Source organism: Protobothrops mucrosquamatus, unplaced genomic scaffold (genome assembly GCF_001527695.2).
Source record: "Protobothrops mucrosquamatus isolate PMUCROS unplaced genomic scaffold, P.Mucros_1.0 scaffold733, whole genome shotgun sequence".
Lineage (NCBI taxonomy): Eukaryota > Metazoa > Chordata > Lepidosauria > Squamata > Viperidae > Protobothrops > Protobothrops mucrosquamatus.
The window spans coordinates 327872-345079 of NW_015387007.1; the positions used below are offsets into that span (position 1 = coordinate 327872).

Consider the following 17208-nt stretch of genomic DNA (forward strand, 5'->3'; position numbering starts at 1 on the left):
ACCTTTGTGACCTTTAAGAGAAACTATCTCAGGCTAACAGCCATTTAAATAATATTTTTTATTACTGATAACTCATTTGACCTCCATTGCATCAAACTTAAGTTTGTTATCTTGCTCAGTTGTTGAAGACTGGCCCCTAGCCATGATTCATGGCTAATCATATTGACATGACAACCTGGAGAAAATGCAAGGTATTGAAATGTTTTTCCTTCAGAACAGATAGTTTACCTAGCATATTTCCAGTCCAAATTAATTTGTCCAGTGATAGGAGTTTGTACATCCTCTAAGCATGATCCTTTCTAACCATTAGAGAACCAATATTGGATAAATTCAGTAAATTTCAGAAGCTGGCTCAATATTCCAACTACGCCATTAAATAATTTCTATAGCTCATGTACAGAAAGGCCTAGGCTCGATCCCTAACACTTCTAGTTAAAAGGATCAAATAACAGATGGCAATACAAGAAAACTACTCAAAATTCAGAGGAGTTGTTGTTAGTCAGTATGGACAATAAGTCAAGACAAATATACATGTCCCAGGATAATGTTGCAGGATCCAATCTGGGATGGTCACCAGGACTAGAGGTTTAGTCTTCTGAGCTTTTGGACTTGTGCTGGACCCTTTTCACGCATTCTGGTGAGAGAGAAGTTCCCCGGGGATAGGGTCCAGCACAAGTCCAAAAGCTCAAGAGATGAAACCTCTAGACCTGGTGACCAACCCAGATGGGATCCTGCAATAAAGGAAGAACCTAAGCTAATACTATTGCAGCTTATCCTCCAAACCAATTCATTCCCAATTTTGCCTACTGTGAATCAGGTTTTCTTGATACTATTTAGGATAATAATTAACATACCATCTTAAGTTAAATGATCTAGACAACGGCAGATTTATTAATTTGCCTTTGATGCAAAGCAAGCAGTAAGTACTGTTTTTCTGACTGAGTAGCATTTTGGAACCATTCTGAATAAAGTCATATTACAACAGCTGTCATGAGACTGATGCTGCATTGAGATAAAAGTACAGATAACTCTTCACTTACAACCATAACGGAACCTGCCCATTACGGGTGACATGCCATGACAGCCATTGAGTGTCTCACTTAACGAACCCTATTCCTGCTCTCACCAATGCAATCATTAAATGAATGTGCAGGTTGTTAAGAGGAGCGTGGAGTGCCTCAACAATCTGGAAAGCTGTTTTTTAAGGGGGCTCCACAAACTTCTCAAACAAATGAAGCCTCCTTAAAAAGGGGGATCCTAAAACAGTACTAGTAACTCTATTTTTGGTAGCTATGACAGAAATATAAAACTGAGTAAAATAAGCTTTTTACCTTTCGGAATCCAATAACTGAAGAGTTAGCAATAAAACTATCTTTACAAAATACTAAATCTAAACAATAGAACATGAAATTAACATTCTGGTATATTATTTTCATAAAAAGAATTTGTTATCAGAGATAACACTATTTTTACATAAATATATCTTACTCTTTAGAAATAATTTAAACAACACTTTTGCCTTCTATGAACTATGTCTGTGAAGGAATACATGTAAAACTATTATTACGGTAGACATGGTTTTCTTATGCTGGCAAAAGGTTAAATTTTATCAAAATTCCCACAGAAGGCATTTGTTAAAGAAAAAAAAAGGTTGTTTTTTAACATTTACATGATTTAAATTTTCTACTGTAGTATTCAAAACTCTGAAGTCTTCTCTCCATTACTGAAGATTTTTAACTTCGTATTTTTGGGATATAACACAGTGAAATGGTAAAGGCTGCTACATTTTTTAAAAAAACGAAATCCAGGATGATAGTCTCAAGTTCAAGTTATCCTGGTGTATTCATGTCATTGGCTGGTCATTGTACTTCTGCTTGACTCAAAGGATTCTGTTTTGAAAACATTCTTAAACTCTACTTTTCCATTGGCTGACTGCGCTTTTTTCAATAAAGTTGGCATCTAAAGAAGGAAAAGATAACAGAATGAGGATTGTGAAAACTGGTGAGGAAGGTAGCGTTGTGCTTAAGTAAGCAAAAGGAAGGTTGCTTGTGGACTTGTGGACTTCAACGCCCAGAATTCCCCAGCCAGCTATGCTGAAGTCCAGAGGTCTTAAAGTTGCCAAGGTGCACACCCCTGATCTATACCGTACTTCTGTTTATGAACATTGGCAGCATATCGCTATTTATTTGCTTAAAATATATCAAACACTAAATATAATATAGTATCCTTGGAGAGTGTAAAGTCATATCTAATTAAGGTACAAAGGGGAAGTCTGGCTTGTTCCTTAGACAACAGCTACTCAAAATATGCTCTCTGATTCAAATGGAGGTTTATCAATCGTGTGCATCTCTGCTAAGTTATGTACAACCATTGCTAACCAGAATAAGTTCTTAAAGGACTACATTTGACTTTTTAAAATTGGAGCTTCTCTTCAAAAGCCTGCCAGAAAGCAGAGGTTCATTCTGACTGTTATTAAGAATTCTGCCTGAAATTAGGATGTATTGTCTCAGAGGGTAAATGGTGCTGTGATCACAACAGGAAGACACAATTTAAGGCAGACACAGCAGCAAAGCCATACTGTAATGAATATTCGTATACAAAATAATTTTTCAATCCTTAATATCCTTGCAAGCATTTTCAAGAACAAAGAGCTAAGCAATAGAAATAAGAATCTGAATAAAGCTTGTAGATTAACATCACTTGGATTAAATACAGAGGAGCGAACTAGAAACACGCAATAATTCATTGTCCTGTTTGTTTTATTGACATCCCACTTTTATTCAGGAACTCAAGATAAGTGTACAGTATTCCTTTCTCTCATTTCTCCCCCCATAACAACCCTGTGAGGTAGGTGAGAGAGAGTGACTGGGCCAAAATCACCCAGTGGACTTTTATGGCTAAGGGTGGATTTGAATCTGGGTCTCCTTGGTGCTAGTCCACTATTTTAGCCATTACAGAACACTGGATCTCATGTACTTAAAAATCTAATACTTCAGCAAGATACATGGCAAACTAAGCCTCTTCCATACAACAGACACAGAAGAATGGTTCTCTTCCAAGGTCAACACAAAAAATCAAATCACAGTTGTCCTCTATAATCTCAGAATGCCAAACAAGGAATAACACCCTGAAGTTATAGGAAGACAAGAATCTGATCCAATATTAGAAAATTATACGCTACTCATGATTCAAACTGAGTTTTGTTGATGGTTTTATTCCCAATATACCTGCATATGAGATTTAAGCTAAAATGTTGGGGAGGAATGAGGTAGCTTAATGTAGTAATAGTGAAAACATACTTACTGGTGGAAGCATTGACGGTTCTAGATGCCGCCCAAGAAATGTAAGCAGGCGCCGCCAAATTAAGCCACTGCCTAGGAACATAATTCCTGTCACCAGCCAAAACATTCCATGGTTCTAATATGGTAAGAGCACAGAATGAATAATTCTCACCTCAGACCTTGCATTAGTTTTTAAATCTTACTGCATTTTTTAAAATGACTCTTAACTGACAATATTAGATTTATTTACCCAGGGGTATCACTTAATACATCAATCCTTAGGAACGTGACATGGAAAGTGAACAGATCCCTGGCATACACAATGGATCCTTTTCTTTCCACTAGGGTTCATTAAACAAAGACAAGGGCTTTAAGCTTTCTTTTTTCCTCATTTACTCCATTGGACCTTGCAGAAACTTTTTCTGTCCTTTAAAGAGGACTGGCTAAAGAAGACAGCTTTCGTTCAGATATGGTTATGATCACAAGTACAAATTTCACCAAGTTGAAATGCCAACCTTTTGATGTAACCTCACATAAAACAAGTAAGGCTGCTATTCATCCCATAAAGAAAAATATAACACATAAATAGCTTGAGCATAAATAGTCTGAAACAATGCTCTCATGATATTCATTAAACAACAAATATTCTACTGTCAAGTTCTAATAGCCAATTAATACAACAATGCAATTAAGAGCAGCCTTTGTGGCTTTACTGGAATATTTTACAAAAATATCTAGAAATGATGTTTTCAGTATTGTTTCTTACCTCTTCAAACGATGATTCCAAATTCATACCAAATGCTACTCCTATCAATCCAAAAAGCGAGATTGAAAACGTACCCATGGTCAGCTGCAGGTTTAACCTCATCATAACATTGCGGTGGCTAAAAAGGTAAAATATAACTCTGTTAAATTGAAGGATTAAATGTGACCTTTAACATTTGCTTCAGAGATTTAAACAACTTTAGAGAAGATGCTCTTTCATACTTGCTTCTAGAACAGGGATGTCAAATTGCTGGCCCGTGGGCCGGACGTGTCACCAGGAAACTGCGCCCACCCCATTGCCGGCAATGGGAAAAAAGCTCCGATATGTCGCACGACATCATGTGACGTCGCGAGTTTGACATGTCTGTTATAGGAGTAGCAACCCAGTTTACAACCAGTTTTTTTAAAAAAATAAACCACTAGCCACTACCACTTACATAGTTTAGCCCAGTCTATGGTACCATCAATTTAATGCTACTGTTGCTCTAGAACAGAGTTTTTCAAGCTTGGCACTTTTAAGAATGTGTGGACTTCAAGTCCCAGAAGTCCTCAGTCCACATGTCTTGAAATTGCCAAGTTGGAAAAACAGTATCCCAAAAGGATACTATTCCCCTATTCCCCCTATCTTGCCCGTTTGGCCACCTTGCATTCTGCTGTCCCTGTTGTCTCCAGCTGATCTTCTTCCCACTGCTGAAGAGGTGAGCCTGGCCAAAGAAGCTGCTATTTCTCCCTGAGACCTCACAGAGGCCTATAAAAGGTCAGCAGCTGCCATAGCAGGCACACCTCTGTGGCAAGAGAAAGAAGACGGAGAAATTCAGCTGGGGGGGAGGGGAGGGGTGGCCAGATATCCAAAATGGGAGGAGAGATAAGTGGGTGGCACACCCTGCAGTTATAAATGTAAGTGGGCTGCCAAGCACCCAAATTTTGATCATGTCACCACAGGTGTAACTTTGAGGACTGGCCATAATTACCATTCCTTTAGTGCCATCATAACTTTAAATAGTCACTGAATGAATGGAGTGGCTGTGCAACTTGTTTAAGATATGTGTGAAGACCTGACTTAACGCAAGCTTAACTTTGTGGAAACTTTTTTGAACATGTACGAAAATGGCAGATGGACACACCGACATATATGTTGGTTAACTTGCTTACTAGGTTTTCTGCAGCGGAACAGTTACAAAGGTTAGGGACTGCTTATGTAATCATAATAGCTTATGATTAAGTTCATTTCATTATTGACAGAAGACTACCAGTCCATCTCTAGAACCATTAGCTTCATTCAAAAAATTAATTCATCAAAAGCAAAACAGACTTTGTCAAGTTAGCATTGATAATGGAATGTCTACAAAGCATAGCAATATAATTTATTAAAATAACCAAATAATTTATAGGAATAGAAAATAAATTTATTCATTTCATCTGAGAAAAAGCTTTATAAACAAAACTATTTTTTAATCTAAATGTCAAATGAGTTTTAAAAAGTGTATGTTAAAATTTAACAATATGTTTCACACAGCTAACCTGTCTAAGTTGATAAAGATGATACTTTCAGAATCATCAATGAGTATTTTAAGTTCCCGGGTTTCATTCATAAGATCTTCTGCCTGCCTGTAGTAATTTTCCAATAGCAGTTCCATCTCCTCCACATGGTCAATTCCAGAAAGACTTGCCTCACTGTGAACAATAACCATAAGACTCATTGCAATTAGAAGCTATTGTGATAGTATATGGCAATAATACTATACAATAATGGAAATTCACTTTTTATCGACCAAAGAAAGTTCTTTCTAGCAGTGCTAAAATTAGAGGATCACTATCACTTGAATGACATCTACAATGAATGTAATATCAAGAGTATTTAGCAATTAGGAAGAATCTTTAACTGTACATTGGATCAGCAACTCCATCATTCATCTTCCTCTAATAGGCATGTTCAAATTAGGGTTTGCACTTATGGCAGGAAAAAAAATGTTTCTCTATCCTGGCCATGGAAATTATATGTACTTATTGGAGAAAAATCTAACAAACTCCTGATTAACTTGTTTACCTGACAGATCATATTCTGTTCTTATTCTTCAGGCTTTATATTTCAAAATATTTTTAAAGTGAGATTTTCAAACTAGAATGGCTTTATTAATAGTCCATGTGGAATACAAGCTTGTAAGCTAACTAACTGTGGGCCTTTTTAATGATTATAAATTATCTTTACCCAGAAGACAAAGAAGATAAATGGATAAAAATATCTTTAGTAAGAAGCGTAGAAATGGTACAATAATGTGGTAAATGTTGTGGATATATAGTACTATATTGGAATAAATATAATATCCTGTACACTGGTGATAAGATAGCTACAGCTAACAAAACCCTGACTTCTTTATTGCTTTGATCTTGAGAAAATCCTGTACAGCTCAAATAAAAGAGGATATTAAGAGAAGGGTGAAAATGCTCTATGAGTTTGTGGGGAAGAATGTATGAAATGAGCATAGCTTCAAGGCTTAAACACATTTTGGGAATATTTGTTGTGTTAATTCTATTTATATATTTTAAACGAATTGACAAGTTAATGATAATTTTTAATCGATGGCAAAAAAAAAACCCTAGGATTTTTCTGTAAAACTATAGGTTTTATATGAAAATGGTGATTTCAATGGCAATGAAAGCTCTGAATGGCAATGAAAGCATTATGTTTTGTTACTATGACTCGTATCCTTATCACTCCCGACTTAAGACTACTACAACACGTTCCGCATGGGACTGCCTTTGAAGACAGTTTGAAATCTGAAGCTGATCCAGAGCGCAACAATTCAGGTGCTCACTGCAATTCATTGGTGGGAGCTCATTACACCAGTACTGTGGGCCCTGCACTGGTTTCTAACAGGCTTCCTGGTCCAGTGTTTAAAGTGCTGGAATCAACCTTTAAGCCCTATAACTTATCTAGGTTTCTATTTATCTGCTGGGTCTTATTTTTTCCATTGGAATTGACTTGGCCATTTTGATTTCACTGGGAGAATTTATTAGCAGAATTTACTTTAGCAAGTTGAGGGGGGCAAAACTCAGCAGAACTGCTTTTCAGCAGCTGCATCAGCTCTTTGGAATGGCCTCCAGCACACATCCAGTTAGTTCCTATCCTAACTTGGTAAGCTGCTCAGAAAAGGGTACTTCAGAGCTAATTTTGGCTTTGGTTTCACCTTCATTTGGCTATATTCTGGTTGGATTAATTTATTATTATTTTATATTTTCATTAGTTGCTGAACCTTTCCTTTTTATTTACTGCAGTGTAAATATACATGGATGTCAACTCCCAGAATTCTGGGAGTTGCATGCATTAGAGTAGGGGTACCCAACCTCCGGGCCATGATTCGTTCAGAACCGGGGCACGGAAGTGGTGGGTGAGCATGTGCCCGCCGCTCGCACAAATGGAGCTGTATGCACTTGCATGCCCACTGCTCACTTGGAACCATCCCCTCCCCCCACCGGTCCGCAAAGCTGGAAAGGTTGGAGACCGCTACATTAGAGTTACCAAAGGTTGGGTAACACATCTTATATATTCTTATTTTTTCCTTGTATCCATGGAGATTATAGTAGTCTACATATGAAATTAAAGAACAGCAAATATTTTGTTTGATTTGAAAACTAGGCTGATTACAAACAAAATCTTTTGGGCTTTATTGGGCTTCCCAACAGATGTTTAGAAAGGGCTGGCAGTCATCCTACATGAGAGATTAAATAAATTGGAAGCCATTCTAGCACACATGATCTGGTCACATTCTCCAGTAAAATATTAATACAATGTTGAACCAGTATTTTGGAAATTAAGGTTTAAAGATGTTAATGTTTATTTTAGTATATCCACCAAACATAGAATTTGCCTATCCTGGATTAGAATAAAAAAGGTAATTATGCCATTTAGGAAGTTCGGGTTTCAGATTCTAAAGGATGGGTGTCCAACCTTTTGGTTTGCCTGGGCTGCGCTGATTGAAGAGGAATTGTCTTGGGCCACACATAAAATATATAATAGATGTATATAAATAGCAAACTTCCTTTTTAAAAAATATTTTTTATTATATCTTGTGGGGCTGCATTATTCCAGGGCCGCATGTGGCCAATGGGCCATCTCTAAAGATTGACTTAGTGATGAACTAGCTTTTTACCAACAGAAAAGGAAGATCTTGATTTACCAAAGTGTAAAACCACGTTGCAGCAATTTGAGGTTGTAGAAAAATAGATAACATTTGCCACTACTATATTATTTGACTTTATTGCTCATATATTTTCTCATCTTTTAATTTTTTGCTTCATTTTTCTTCTGCTGTTTTGCTTTATGACTTGCTAGTTTTACAGTATTCAACTTTTTTATTACTCAGTTCGGGGTGAATTATCTGAATGATATTCAGGGTTCTGCTTTTTATTTATATTCCACCTGTACTCAAGAAAATCAATTAGAATATTTTTTAAAAATAATGAAACCAAACTTAGTTTTGACTAAAGTATACCATGTAACAGAATTCTATTGTAAGTAGATAATCAAACAGATTTTGATGACGGCCCACTGAAATGCATTTGTCATCCTCCACATTTTACAGAAACCACAAATTTTCAAAGGTCACAGGTCATTAACTAGTAGCAATAATAATTGTCAGACAATGGTTAATTGGTTTCTGATAAAACAGCATTTGACATGCTTTTGAGGGGAGCAGTATATGTTCTCGGTACAGCTATGCTGTGCAGTTTGTGCAGTGGAAAATTAAGACATTTGGAAACGTAACCAGTTTAAACAAACAAAGGAACTTATGCTTTCTCCATCTCAAAAACTTTGAAGTATAATTTGGACCATCAGAAACACTCTTTTATAACCTATACTTACAATACTTCTGGATCTGTCCATTTAGTCAGACACAGTTCTTCCATGACTTCTTTGTCATCTAGGATTTCCAATATTGTCTCTTTGAAAACTTTAAGATCAGTTTCTAATTCTGACAAACTAAAAAATAAAAGCATAAGAGACCTATCACAAAACATACTATGTTTTTCAAATTAACCAATATTTCGCTGAAGTTGTTTGTACATATGAGCTTGCTGTTAGATCTCTTTCTGGGTCAAGTCAAAATCCAAAGTGCAAGTCATTCTTGAAATCTCTTTACAGCTGAGCAATAATGTGGGTCATTTATGCTTAGACATAAACATTTACAGCAGCTTCATGTTATATGAAGCCACTGAAATTAGAATCTGTTATCTGGTTTCACAGATACAAAAATATCTTTAATTTAAAATGTAATGAAGTTGGGACCTGCCACCTGAAATATATTGTTGCCTTTATGAATCAGCTGGGATTTGTAAGAATCTGGTTACCTCTCTAATGTAGCAGAAAAGGTTAAGTGGTAATAGCTTTAACACTATAGCTTTAATACTACTATAGTGGTATTAATATTTTTAAATTTCATTATTAATACACCAGTTTCAAACAACTCTCTTAACCAAGACTTTTAAAAATGACTATTATTTGATTTTCTGCTATTGTTAGTTCTTAGAGTTCAAAGGCATTAAAACATTTTCTCTTTGTCACTCTAATAGATTTGTAATATAAAACTAAAAGAGAAATTTAGGTAGTTTGTTTTTATATCGGGCTCAAAAAATTCATCTGTTTCAGCAATGGTTTACGTTGTCTTATTTCCACAACTATGTGGTGTTAAAATTGTTGCATCAAAAAGATTATTAACTGCATCGAGTAGAACTGAACAAGTCAATTCAGCATTCAAGACAACAATCTACAGTGCTTTTATCCCTGCCTAATATTTAGTTTAAGCCAGTGTTTCTCAACCTTGACAATTTTAAGGCATGTGGACTTCAACTCCCAGAATTCCACAGCCAGCATTGCTGGCTGTGGAATTCTGGGAGTTGAAGTCCACATGCCTTAAAATTGTCAAGGTTGAGAAACACTGGTTTAAGCGATCTGTTGTAATAAGTGTAGTTGTTATATAATTCAAGAAAATGGCTGACTACAATTTACATTAACAAGGTAATTGAAGAGACTGAAGGTAGACTTGCTTACCTCTTTCCATTTTGCAGTAAGATATGGACTTTACTCCTATCCAGGGACAAAAGCTTAGGATCCACTAAAGCATTCAGCGTTTCAAGAATTTGAGGCTGCAGATGGCTAAGTTTGCCAGTCAGGTAGCTGATCTAGATAACAACATGATCCTTTATAAGAATTAAAACAATTCTTTTAGAATGCCTTCTAAAAAAGTCCTTTTGTCCAGCAAAACAGACATATAATCTTGAAGTTATAGCAAAATTGATAATGCAGGCTGAAATATAGGCAGAACATCCTTCCACTGGAACTAAAACCTATACCAACCTTATCAGTATACGGTGATGCATAGTGAAATCTTTTATTATTTTATTTCTCATTGCCACTGATTTAAATAATGAATTTAATGTTATTATGATATTGAATTGGATATGTATGCAATAACATGCAACATATCAATATTTAAAAGTAAACATTCGTGCTCAAAACTGCTTCTGGTACATGCCAGTTATTACACTGCACAAAATAAGCGATGTTTTTTTTAAAAAAATGAAACCCAGAATATCTTCACTTGTGGTCAAGTATCCCTTTTCACTTTCCTTGCAGGGATCTCACAATATCCTTTTTTTATTATTATTATTATTATTATTATTATTATTATTATTATTATTATTATTATTATTATTATTATTATTATTATTATTATTTTTTGCATTACACTAATTACAGGAGTTGTCAGGAAACTAGCTCAGAAACACAATCTTTAAATACAGAATACATTAATAACGATAGCCATTTGAAGTAACCTATAGAAAAGGACTGCCTTTTAGCCACGATTCTCATACAAGTAGTCCTAAACTTACAACTATCCATTTAGTGACCATTTAAAATGACAACAGTACTGAAAAAAGTGACTTATGACTGTTTTTCACACTTACGATCATTGCAGCATCCCTGTGGTCATGAGATCAAAATTTGGATGCTTGGCAACTGACTCGTATTTATGATGGCTGCAGTGTTCTGGAGTCATGGGGTCACCTTTTGCAGCCTTTTGACAAGCAAAGTCAATGGGGAAGCCAGAGTCACCTTACAACCCTGTTACTAACTTAGCCACTGCAGTGATTCACTTAACAACAAAGATCATAAAACAGGGCAAAATTCACTTAACTGTCTTGCTTAGCAATGGAAACTTTGGGCTCAATTGTGGTCATAAGTTGAGGAGTATCTATATTTATCTGCCTCCTTCAAAAAATGATTATAATGTTCTCAACCCAAGGTCCTCCATATATGTTGGACTTAAAAGTCTCTTGGGAATTTGGAGTTCACCATGTCCAGAGGGCTCCAGTTTGGGAAAGGCCACAACAATCACTCTCAGCACACCATAAGCATGCTCACCCAAAACTGCAGTATTGCTTCTATAGCTCTGAATTCAAAAGGCAAAGAATATGTAACTAGTTGACCTTCTCCAGCTAGCTGAGATGCCAGTTCTTGGAACAGCCATTTTTCCATATTTGAATTGCGATAATCTAGGATCAGAAGATACTCTGGTGTTATCACAGCCTTCAAAAACTAGAAGAAGCAGAGAAGAAAATTAGCCAACACCTAATATTTGTTACATATTCTTCAGTTGTTACACTAATACTATCTAATCACAAGCCCAAACAGATTTGTCTAACATGCCCTTTGAACTGTTAGTTATGATTTTTTTTTAAAAAAAAATCACACTATGTGTGATTACTCAGACTCAGGGATTTCAAAAGGATTTTCTCCAAAGCAAATAGGTGTAAAATTCTCGGCTGTTTCAGTGAAGGTGTTTCTTTGGTAATAGCTTTGGATTTATATGACTTGTGTTTTGTTTTTTTTACTGCCGTGATCCTAACCTTCAAACTGTCTCCTATTTTTATTTGTTGCTTCTATTTTTTATGGTTTTGCTCATTTAACCTTAGTTGCACTTTTTTTTTTTTACTGTACACCTTCTGATTCCATCTTTCCCCTGAGTTCTCCTATCAGATACTCTTTGAAGTCGATTAGGCGAAAAAAAAAGAAGACTGTCTCAAGATTTTCAACCAGGCTTCTTGATAAAATAAAAATATGACCCTAGGTCTCTTTGACGCAATTTAGAGGTTTTGTATTGGCTCATCTCCGCTGTACTTTTTCTCTCCCATTTTCACCATGTTTTGCTATTTTTCATGGTACTATTCAACTCCCGAATTTACCTCATCTCACCTCATTTCCCATTCTAATCTTTTCTGTAACACTGGCACAGCACAAACCCAAAGGCAGAAACTCCTTTGTTTTACTGATTATATACAAGGCATTTTGGAAGTCTTTGGGAAGAAGGAGGAGATAAACAATATCTTACTTATCAGTAAATAAAAGAAATACGTTGCTTCAATTAGCCAAGTGTAAATATTTCAGAGGTTTTCCAAATAATTAAAAACTGCTAAACCAACATTTGTATATTCATATATTTTTCTTACCTCCATTCTCATAATAATTTTGTTGTTCCTAGGTGTTATATTTACTTGATGTTGAAACCGTAAATCCCGTGCTTGAAGACTTAGTTCCTGATGTAGTTCTGTTTTCTTTCTTTCTGTCCCAAAAAATTTTTTGTATAGAAATATGAAATGAAAATGTAGATCACTTGAAACAAGCAGATTATTTCTCAAAGTTATCGCTTCAACAAATACAACAAATATCTGAAATTTAACCAAAAGTATTAACAGTTGATGATAAACTGCCCCCAAAATATTAATGTTGCAATTACCTATTTAAAAAATTCTAACATGGCTGTAAAATATTTTTCTTGAAGTCGTAAGTAAAAAAGAATTCTACATACCATAGGAGGTAACATTGCCTTCTGTATCAAATTTCATCTAAAAGGAAGGAAACGGAATATTTTTAAAGAAGACAATAGCACTGAAATTAAATAAAATTTGTCCTATTTAATATGGGTGGTATTTCCACTATTCCCTAAGTATCAAAATAATTAAGATAGATTTCTATTGAATTTTATATATTCAGAAATAGGGCAATAATTGTAAAATGAATTTTACAATTCATGTAATAGAGAGTGCTTTGAAAAATGCACTGTTTTCTCCTATGGATTAGAATAGTAGATGTGGACATTGTTTTATAAACTAAAATATCCAAATGTCTTAGCATAGTGGTTAACAGTATGAGAATAAATCAGTTGTGTAAAAGTGTTATTGCAGTTTAATTCTAAAATGATAGACCTCGAGATGTCTCTGGAAGGATTGGACTTCAACTCCCATAATCCATAGCCAGCAGGTTATCTGGAATGTCATGATTGGAGAAGGCTGCCCAAAAAAGTGCATTTAGATTTGTCTCTCAATTCATTTATTGACAATTGAGACATGCATACTTTCTCCTAGCTAGTGGCCCAATGCAGGATGAATTATTTTTAGCCCTTCCAATTTTTACAAACTATTCTTTTCTACCCCGACTGCAACCCAATGTTGTAAATGAACCCTGCATTTCATCTATTACTTTCCATCTCTATTCCTGCAGCATTTTGTTTTCCTCTGTGAAGCGTGAGTAATCCTTCATCTATGCTTTCCACTTCATGGCCTTGCAAGGGAACACTTACCACTGAAAACACTGGTGCCACACTGGCTAAAGTAGCCTGAGTCACCTCTGTACTGCAGTGTCGAGAAAGAGCATCTAAAGTGAATAGAGAGAAGCAGAGGAGAAACACTCTTAATAAAGAGTAGCTAATATGAAGAATCAGCAGAAAAGTTGTCCAATAGTAAATACCACCCATCTTGAGAAAAGATGCCATAGAATAAAAGGTTATTTTTTTTTTCAGCTCAATTCCTGGTTACATTACAGGTACAAAGCAATTTTATTGGCAACAAGATAGAAGCGATGGACATGGTCTTCCAAGATGTTTTTTCAAATTCTCAGTTTAGGCTATAGCCCTGGTAATCCCTGAATATCTCCATCCAAGTACAGCTAGTCCTTAACTTATAAACAGTTCATTTAGTGACTGTTCAAAGTTACAACATCACTGAAAAAAGTGACTTATGACCATTTTTCACTTATGACCGCTGCAGCATCCCCATGGTCACATGACCAAGATTCGGATGCTTGGCAACTGGTTCATATTTATGACGGTTGCAGTGTCCCGTGGCCATGTGATCCCCTTTTGCAATCATCTGACAAGCAAAGTCAATGGGGAAATCAGATTCACTTAACAACCATGTTATTAATTCAATAACCACAGTGATTCACTTAACAAATTGGAAAGAAAGGTCTTAAAATGGGGCAAAACTCACTTAACAAATGTCTCACTTAACAACATAAATTTTGGGCTCAACTGCGGTCATAACTTGAGGACTACCTGTACTAACCAGGCTCACCCTACTTAGCTCCCAAACCCAGCAAGGTTGGCCAGGCTATGCTACAGAATACAGATTCTCTATTTTTGGCACAGTCAGCAATTGCATAATATTAGCAGCCTTAGCTTGCAAATCTATTACTGATCAAAACTTTCACGGGTCTTGATGACAGATTAGGTTACTTTCAGAAAGTAAAAAAGTTTGATGATTTCTAATGAATGCCTTGAGACAGCAGAGGACAAGAAATATTTATACGTGCAAAAGTCTCCATCTCTTCAAGGTATGTATCTTTTTTTTGTATAAATTTTATTAGTTTTTATAGGGTTAGGAATAAGGTGCGGTCGGGGTTGGGATTTGGGTTAGGATTAGGGTTTTTCCAAATAACATTCTCAATATTTAGCAAACAGCTAATAGATAACAGTTAATAGATAACAGTTAATTATCATAAACAATATTTTAATTAATCGCTCAATATTTTTCTTGCTAATATATATTCAAAGTTACATATCACATTCCTTTCTAACTCGTTTTTCTAGCCATTGATAGAAATTATCCCATGTTCTAAAATACACTGAATCTTCTTTCTCTTTTATCTTTAAAATCAATCTATCCATTTCTGCACATTCTAGAATTTTCTTAATTAGTACTTCTTCAGCTGGTAAATTTTCATTTTTCCAATGTTGGGCAAATACAATTCTTGTTGCCGTTAGTACGTGTGGTATTAAATATATGCAATCTTTCTCATAATTTGCTCCTATTATTCCTAACAAAAGTAATTCTGGCTTAAAGTCTGTTCGTTTTTTAGTCATTTTCCCCAACCATAAATGTATTTTAACCCAAAATCTTTTTGCTTTAGGACATGTCCACCAGATATGATAAGTACCTGGTCTTTGTTTGCATTTCCAACAGTTGTTTGAAGTATTTTTAAACATTTTTGCTAATCTCACTGGTGTCATATGCTATCTGTAAAACATTTTATATAAGTTTTCTTTATATGCCACTGCTTTAGTTAATTTAACATTTCTTTCCCAAGGCATGTATTTTCAAAATTGCCCTCAACTGTCCGGTGATCGAGACAAGGTAAGAAAATGAGCTCCTTATATTACAGCAAATTTATAACGCTTGTGTTTAAGCCAAAGGAATGATTTGGGAAATCATAATAATTTATACACATGCAAATATATAATTTCTACTGAACATGGATGATAGGCCTTTCTGCATTAAAAGCTGAAGAGCTCATTCATCTTTAAGTCAGCATCAAAATGAACTGACATGAGGTCTGTGGCCAATCTGAATCTTGACGCTACTGTCCTGTTCTAATCACCGTAGACCCTTACCTCCCTCCAGTCCAAGGTAATGTCTGATGAACTCTAGATTTTACATACCTTAGTTTTTCCAATGATGAAGCTGAAACGAGGCATGTATTTGGAGTGGGGTGGAGGACACTATTTTAACTCCAAGTCTGTTTCCTTTTTTGGCTGGCAATGAGGTGATGGGGACAGGGCCCCCTCCCTTCCCAAGAACATGCTTGTGCTGGGGCTAGCTACAAGTGGGGCAAAGCCCTTTTTCATTTGCATCTGTCATTTTGATGGTAAAGCATGCTGAAGAGGAGGGATAATGCATTATTCAGCCCATTATGGCAATTCTAATTCAAAATCTCACCTCAGAAGGTGGGAAGAGAGAAATGGTATTTTGCCTGCCACCCTTTACCCTGATCTTGGCTGCATGTAAACCTCTGGGCTTAACTGGAATTCTTGAAAGCACAGAGAGTTATATAGCATCCCACTATTTCGGTACAGCCAGCTTGATCTGGTAGGATTGGGGCACTCCACATTCCATTGATTAAACAATACAATCTGTCTAGGCTCTGGAAACATTTCTGTAGTAGCATTTGCCCTCTGGAATGAAATTCCACCCAAATAGCTCCCTACTGATACTTCAAAAGACCACTAAAGACCTGGCTCTTTGCCTAGGCCTTTGGCTAGGCTGACTAATGTCTCTTTCATCTTTTTTTTGTGTGCCTCTATTTGTTTTTTTTTGTGTGTGATTTTTTTTTGCTATGTGCTGTTTTTGTGTGTTGCTTTTTATTCTTAAATGTTTTTAACACCGTATACTACCTAGAGTTGCTGGGAATAAGGTGGCATATAAATTTAGTATATTATTACAGCATTATTTATATGCTAAAGGTTTCAACCCGACTTAAATTAACATTAGAACAGTAAGCGGCTCTCTGAGCTTAGTTGTTTGCTTGCAAATGATTCATTACCCAACTAGATACCATCATCTGTATAATACCAAGCTCAGAGAGCACCATGGAGTCCACAGTTCAAGCCTGAGTAACATCTATTTTCTTCTATTTTAACATTTAACCATTTATTTTGAATGTTGTTAGTAACTATTCTGGATCATCATTGATCCATGTACCTTGTATAACTCTATGTATCCCTATGTAACAGGTCAGGGGGAGGAGTTAGGGTCAGGGGCGGAGCTTCAAAAGGGCATCCCTGGACACTAGCCTGGGGTTAGTCTTTTGTTCTTTGGCCATCACATGCAGCCACATGGCTGGAGACTCCACAATCACCCCACCATGTGACGCTTGGGAGAAGAGGGGAAAATCTAATGTCAATTTACCTGTGGGACAATCAGATTGCAGAAACCTATTTTGGATGCACCTCTACAAACTGTAAGTCATTGTTTAGGATTCCCAGAATAAAGCAATATTTCCTGTTTGTTCCTCTGAGTTGTCTATCTGTTCCAGACTGAAATAGAGCAA

General features: G+C 35.9%; 1 protein-coding gene across 1 annotated transcript in view; it reads right to left on the reverse strand.

Annotated features, from left to right (window-relative positions):
• Nucleotides 1–712: 712 nt before the first annotated feature.
• The window catches only part of MRS2 (magnesium transporter MRS2), a 20547-nt gene continuing 4051 nt past the window's right edge, over nt 713–17208 (reverse strand). Inside the window, exons 2-11 of the mRNA XM_015818382.1 lie at nt 13685–13758; nt 12914–12950; nt 12555–12667; nt 11470–11643; nt 10096–10226; nt 8911–9027; nt 5568–5720; nt 4048–4165; nt 3304–3417; nt 713–1959 (exon numbers count right to left, since the gene is read on the reverse strand). Coding sequence (XP_015673868.1) covers nt 1849–1959; nt 3304–3417; nt 4048–4165; nt 5568–5720; nt 8911–9027; nt 10096–10226; nt 11470–11643; nt 12555–12667; nt 12914–12950; nt 13685–13758 — 1142 coding nt within the window. The 3' untranslated portion in view covers nt 713–1848. The remainder of the gene's footprint in view (nt 1960–3303; nt 3418–4047; nt 4166–5567; nt 5721–8910; nt 9028–10095; nt 10227–11469; nt 11644–12554; nt 12668–12913; nt 12951–13684; nt 13759–17208) is intronic.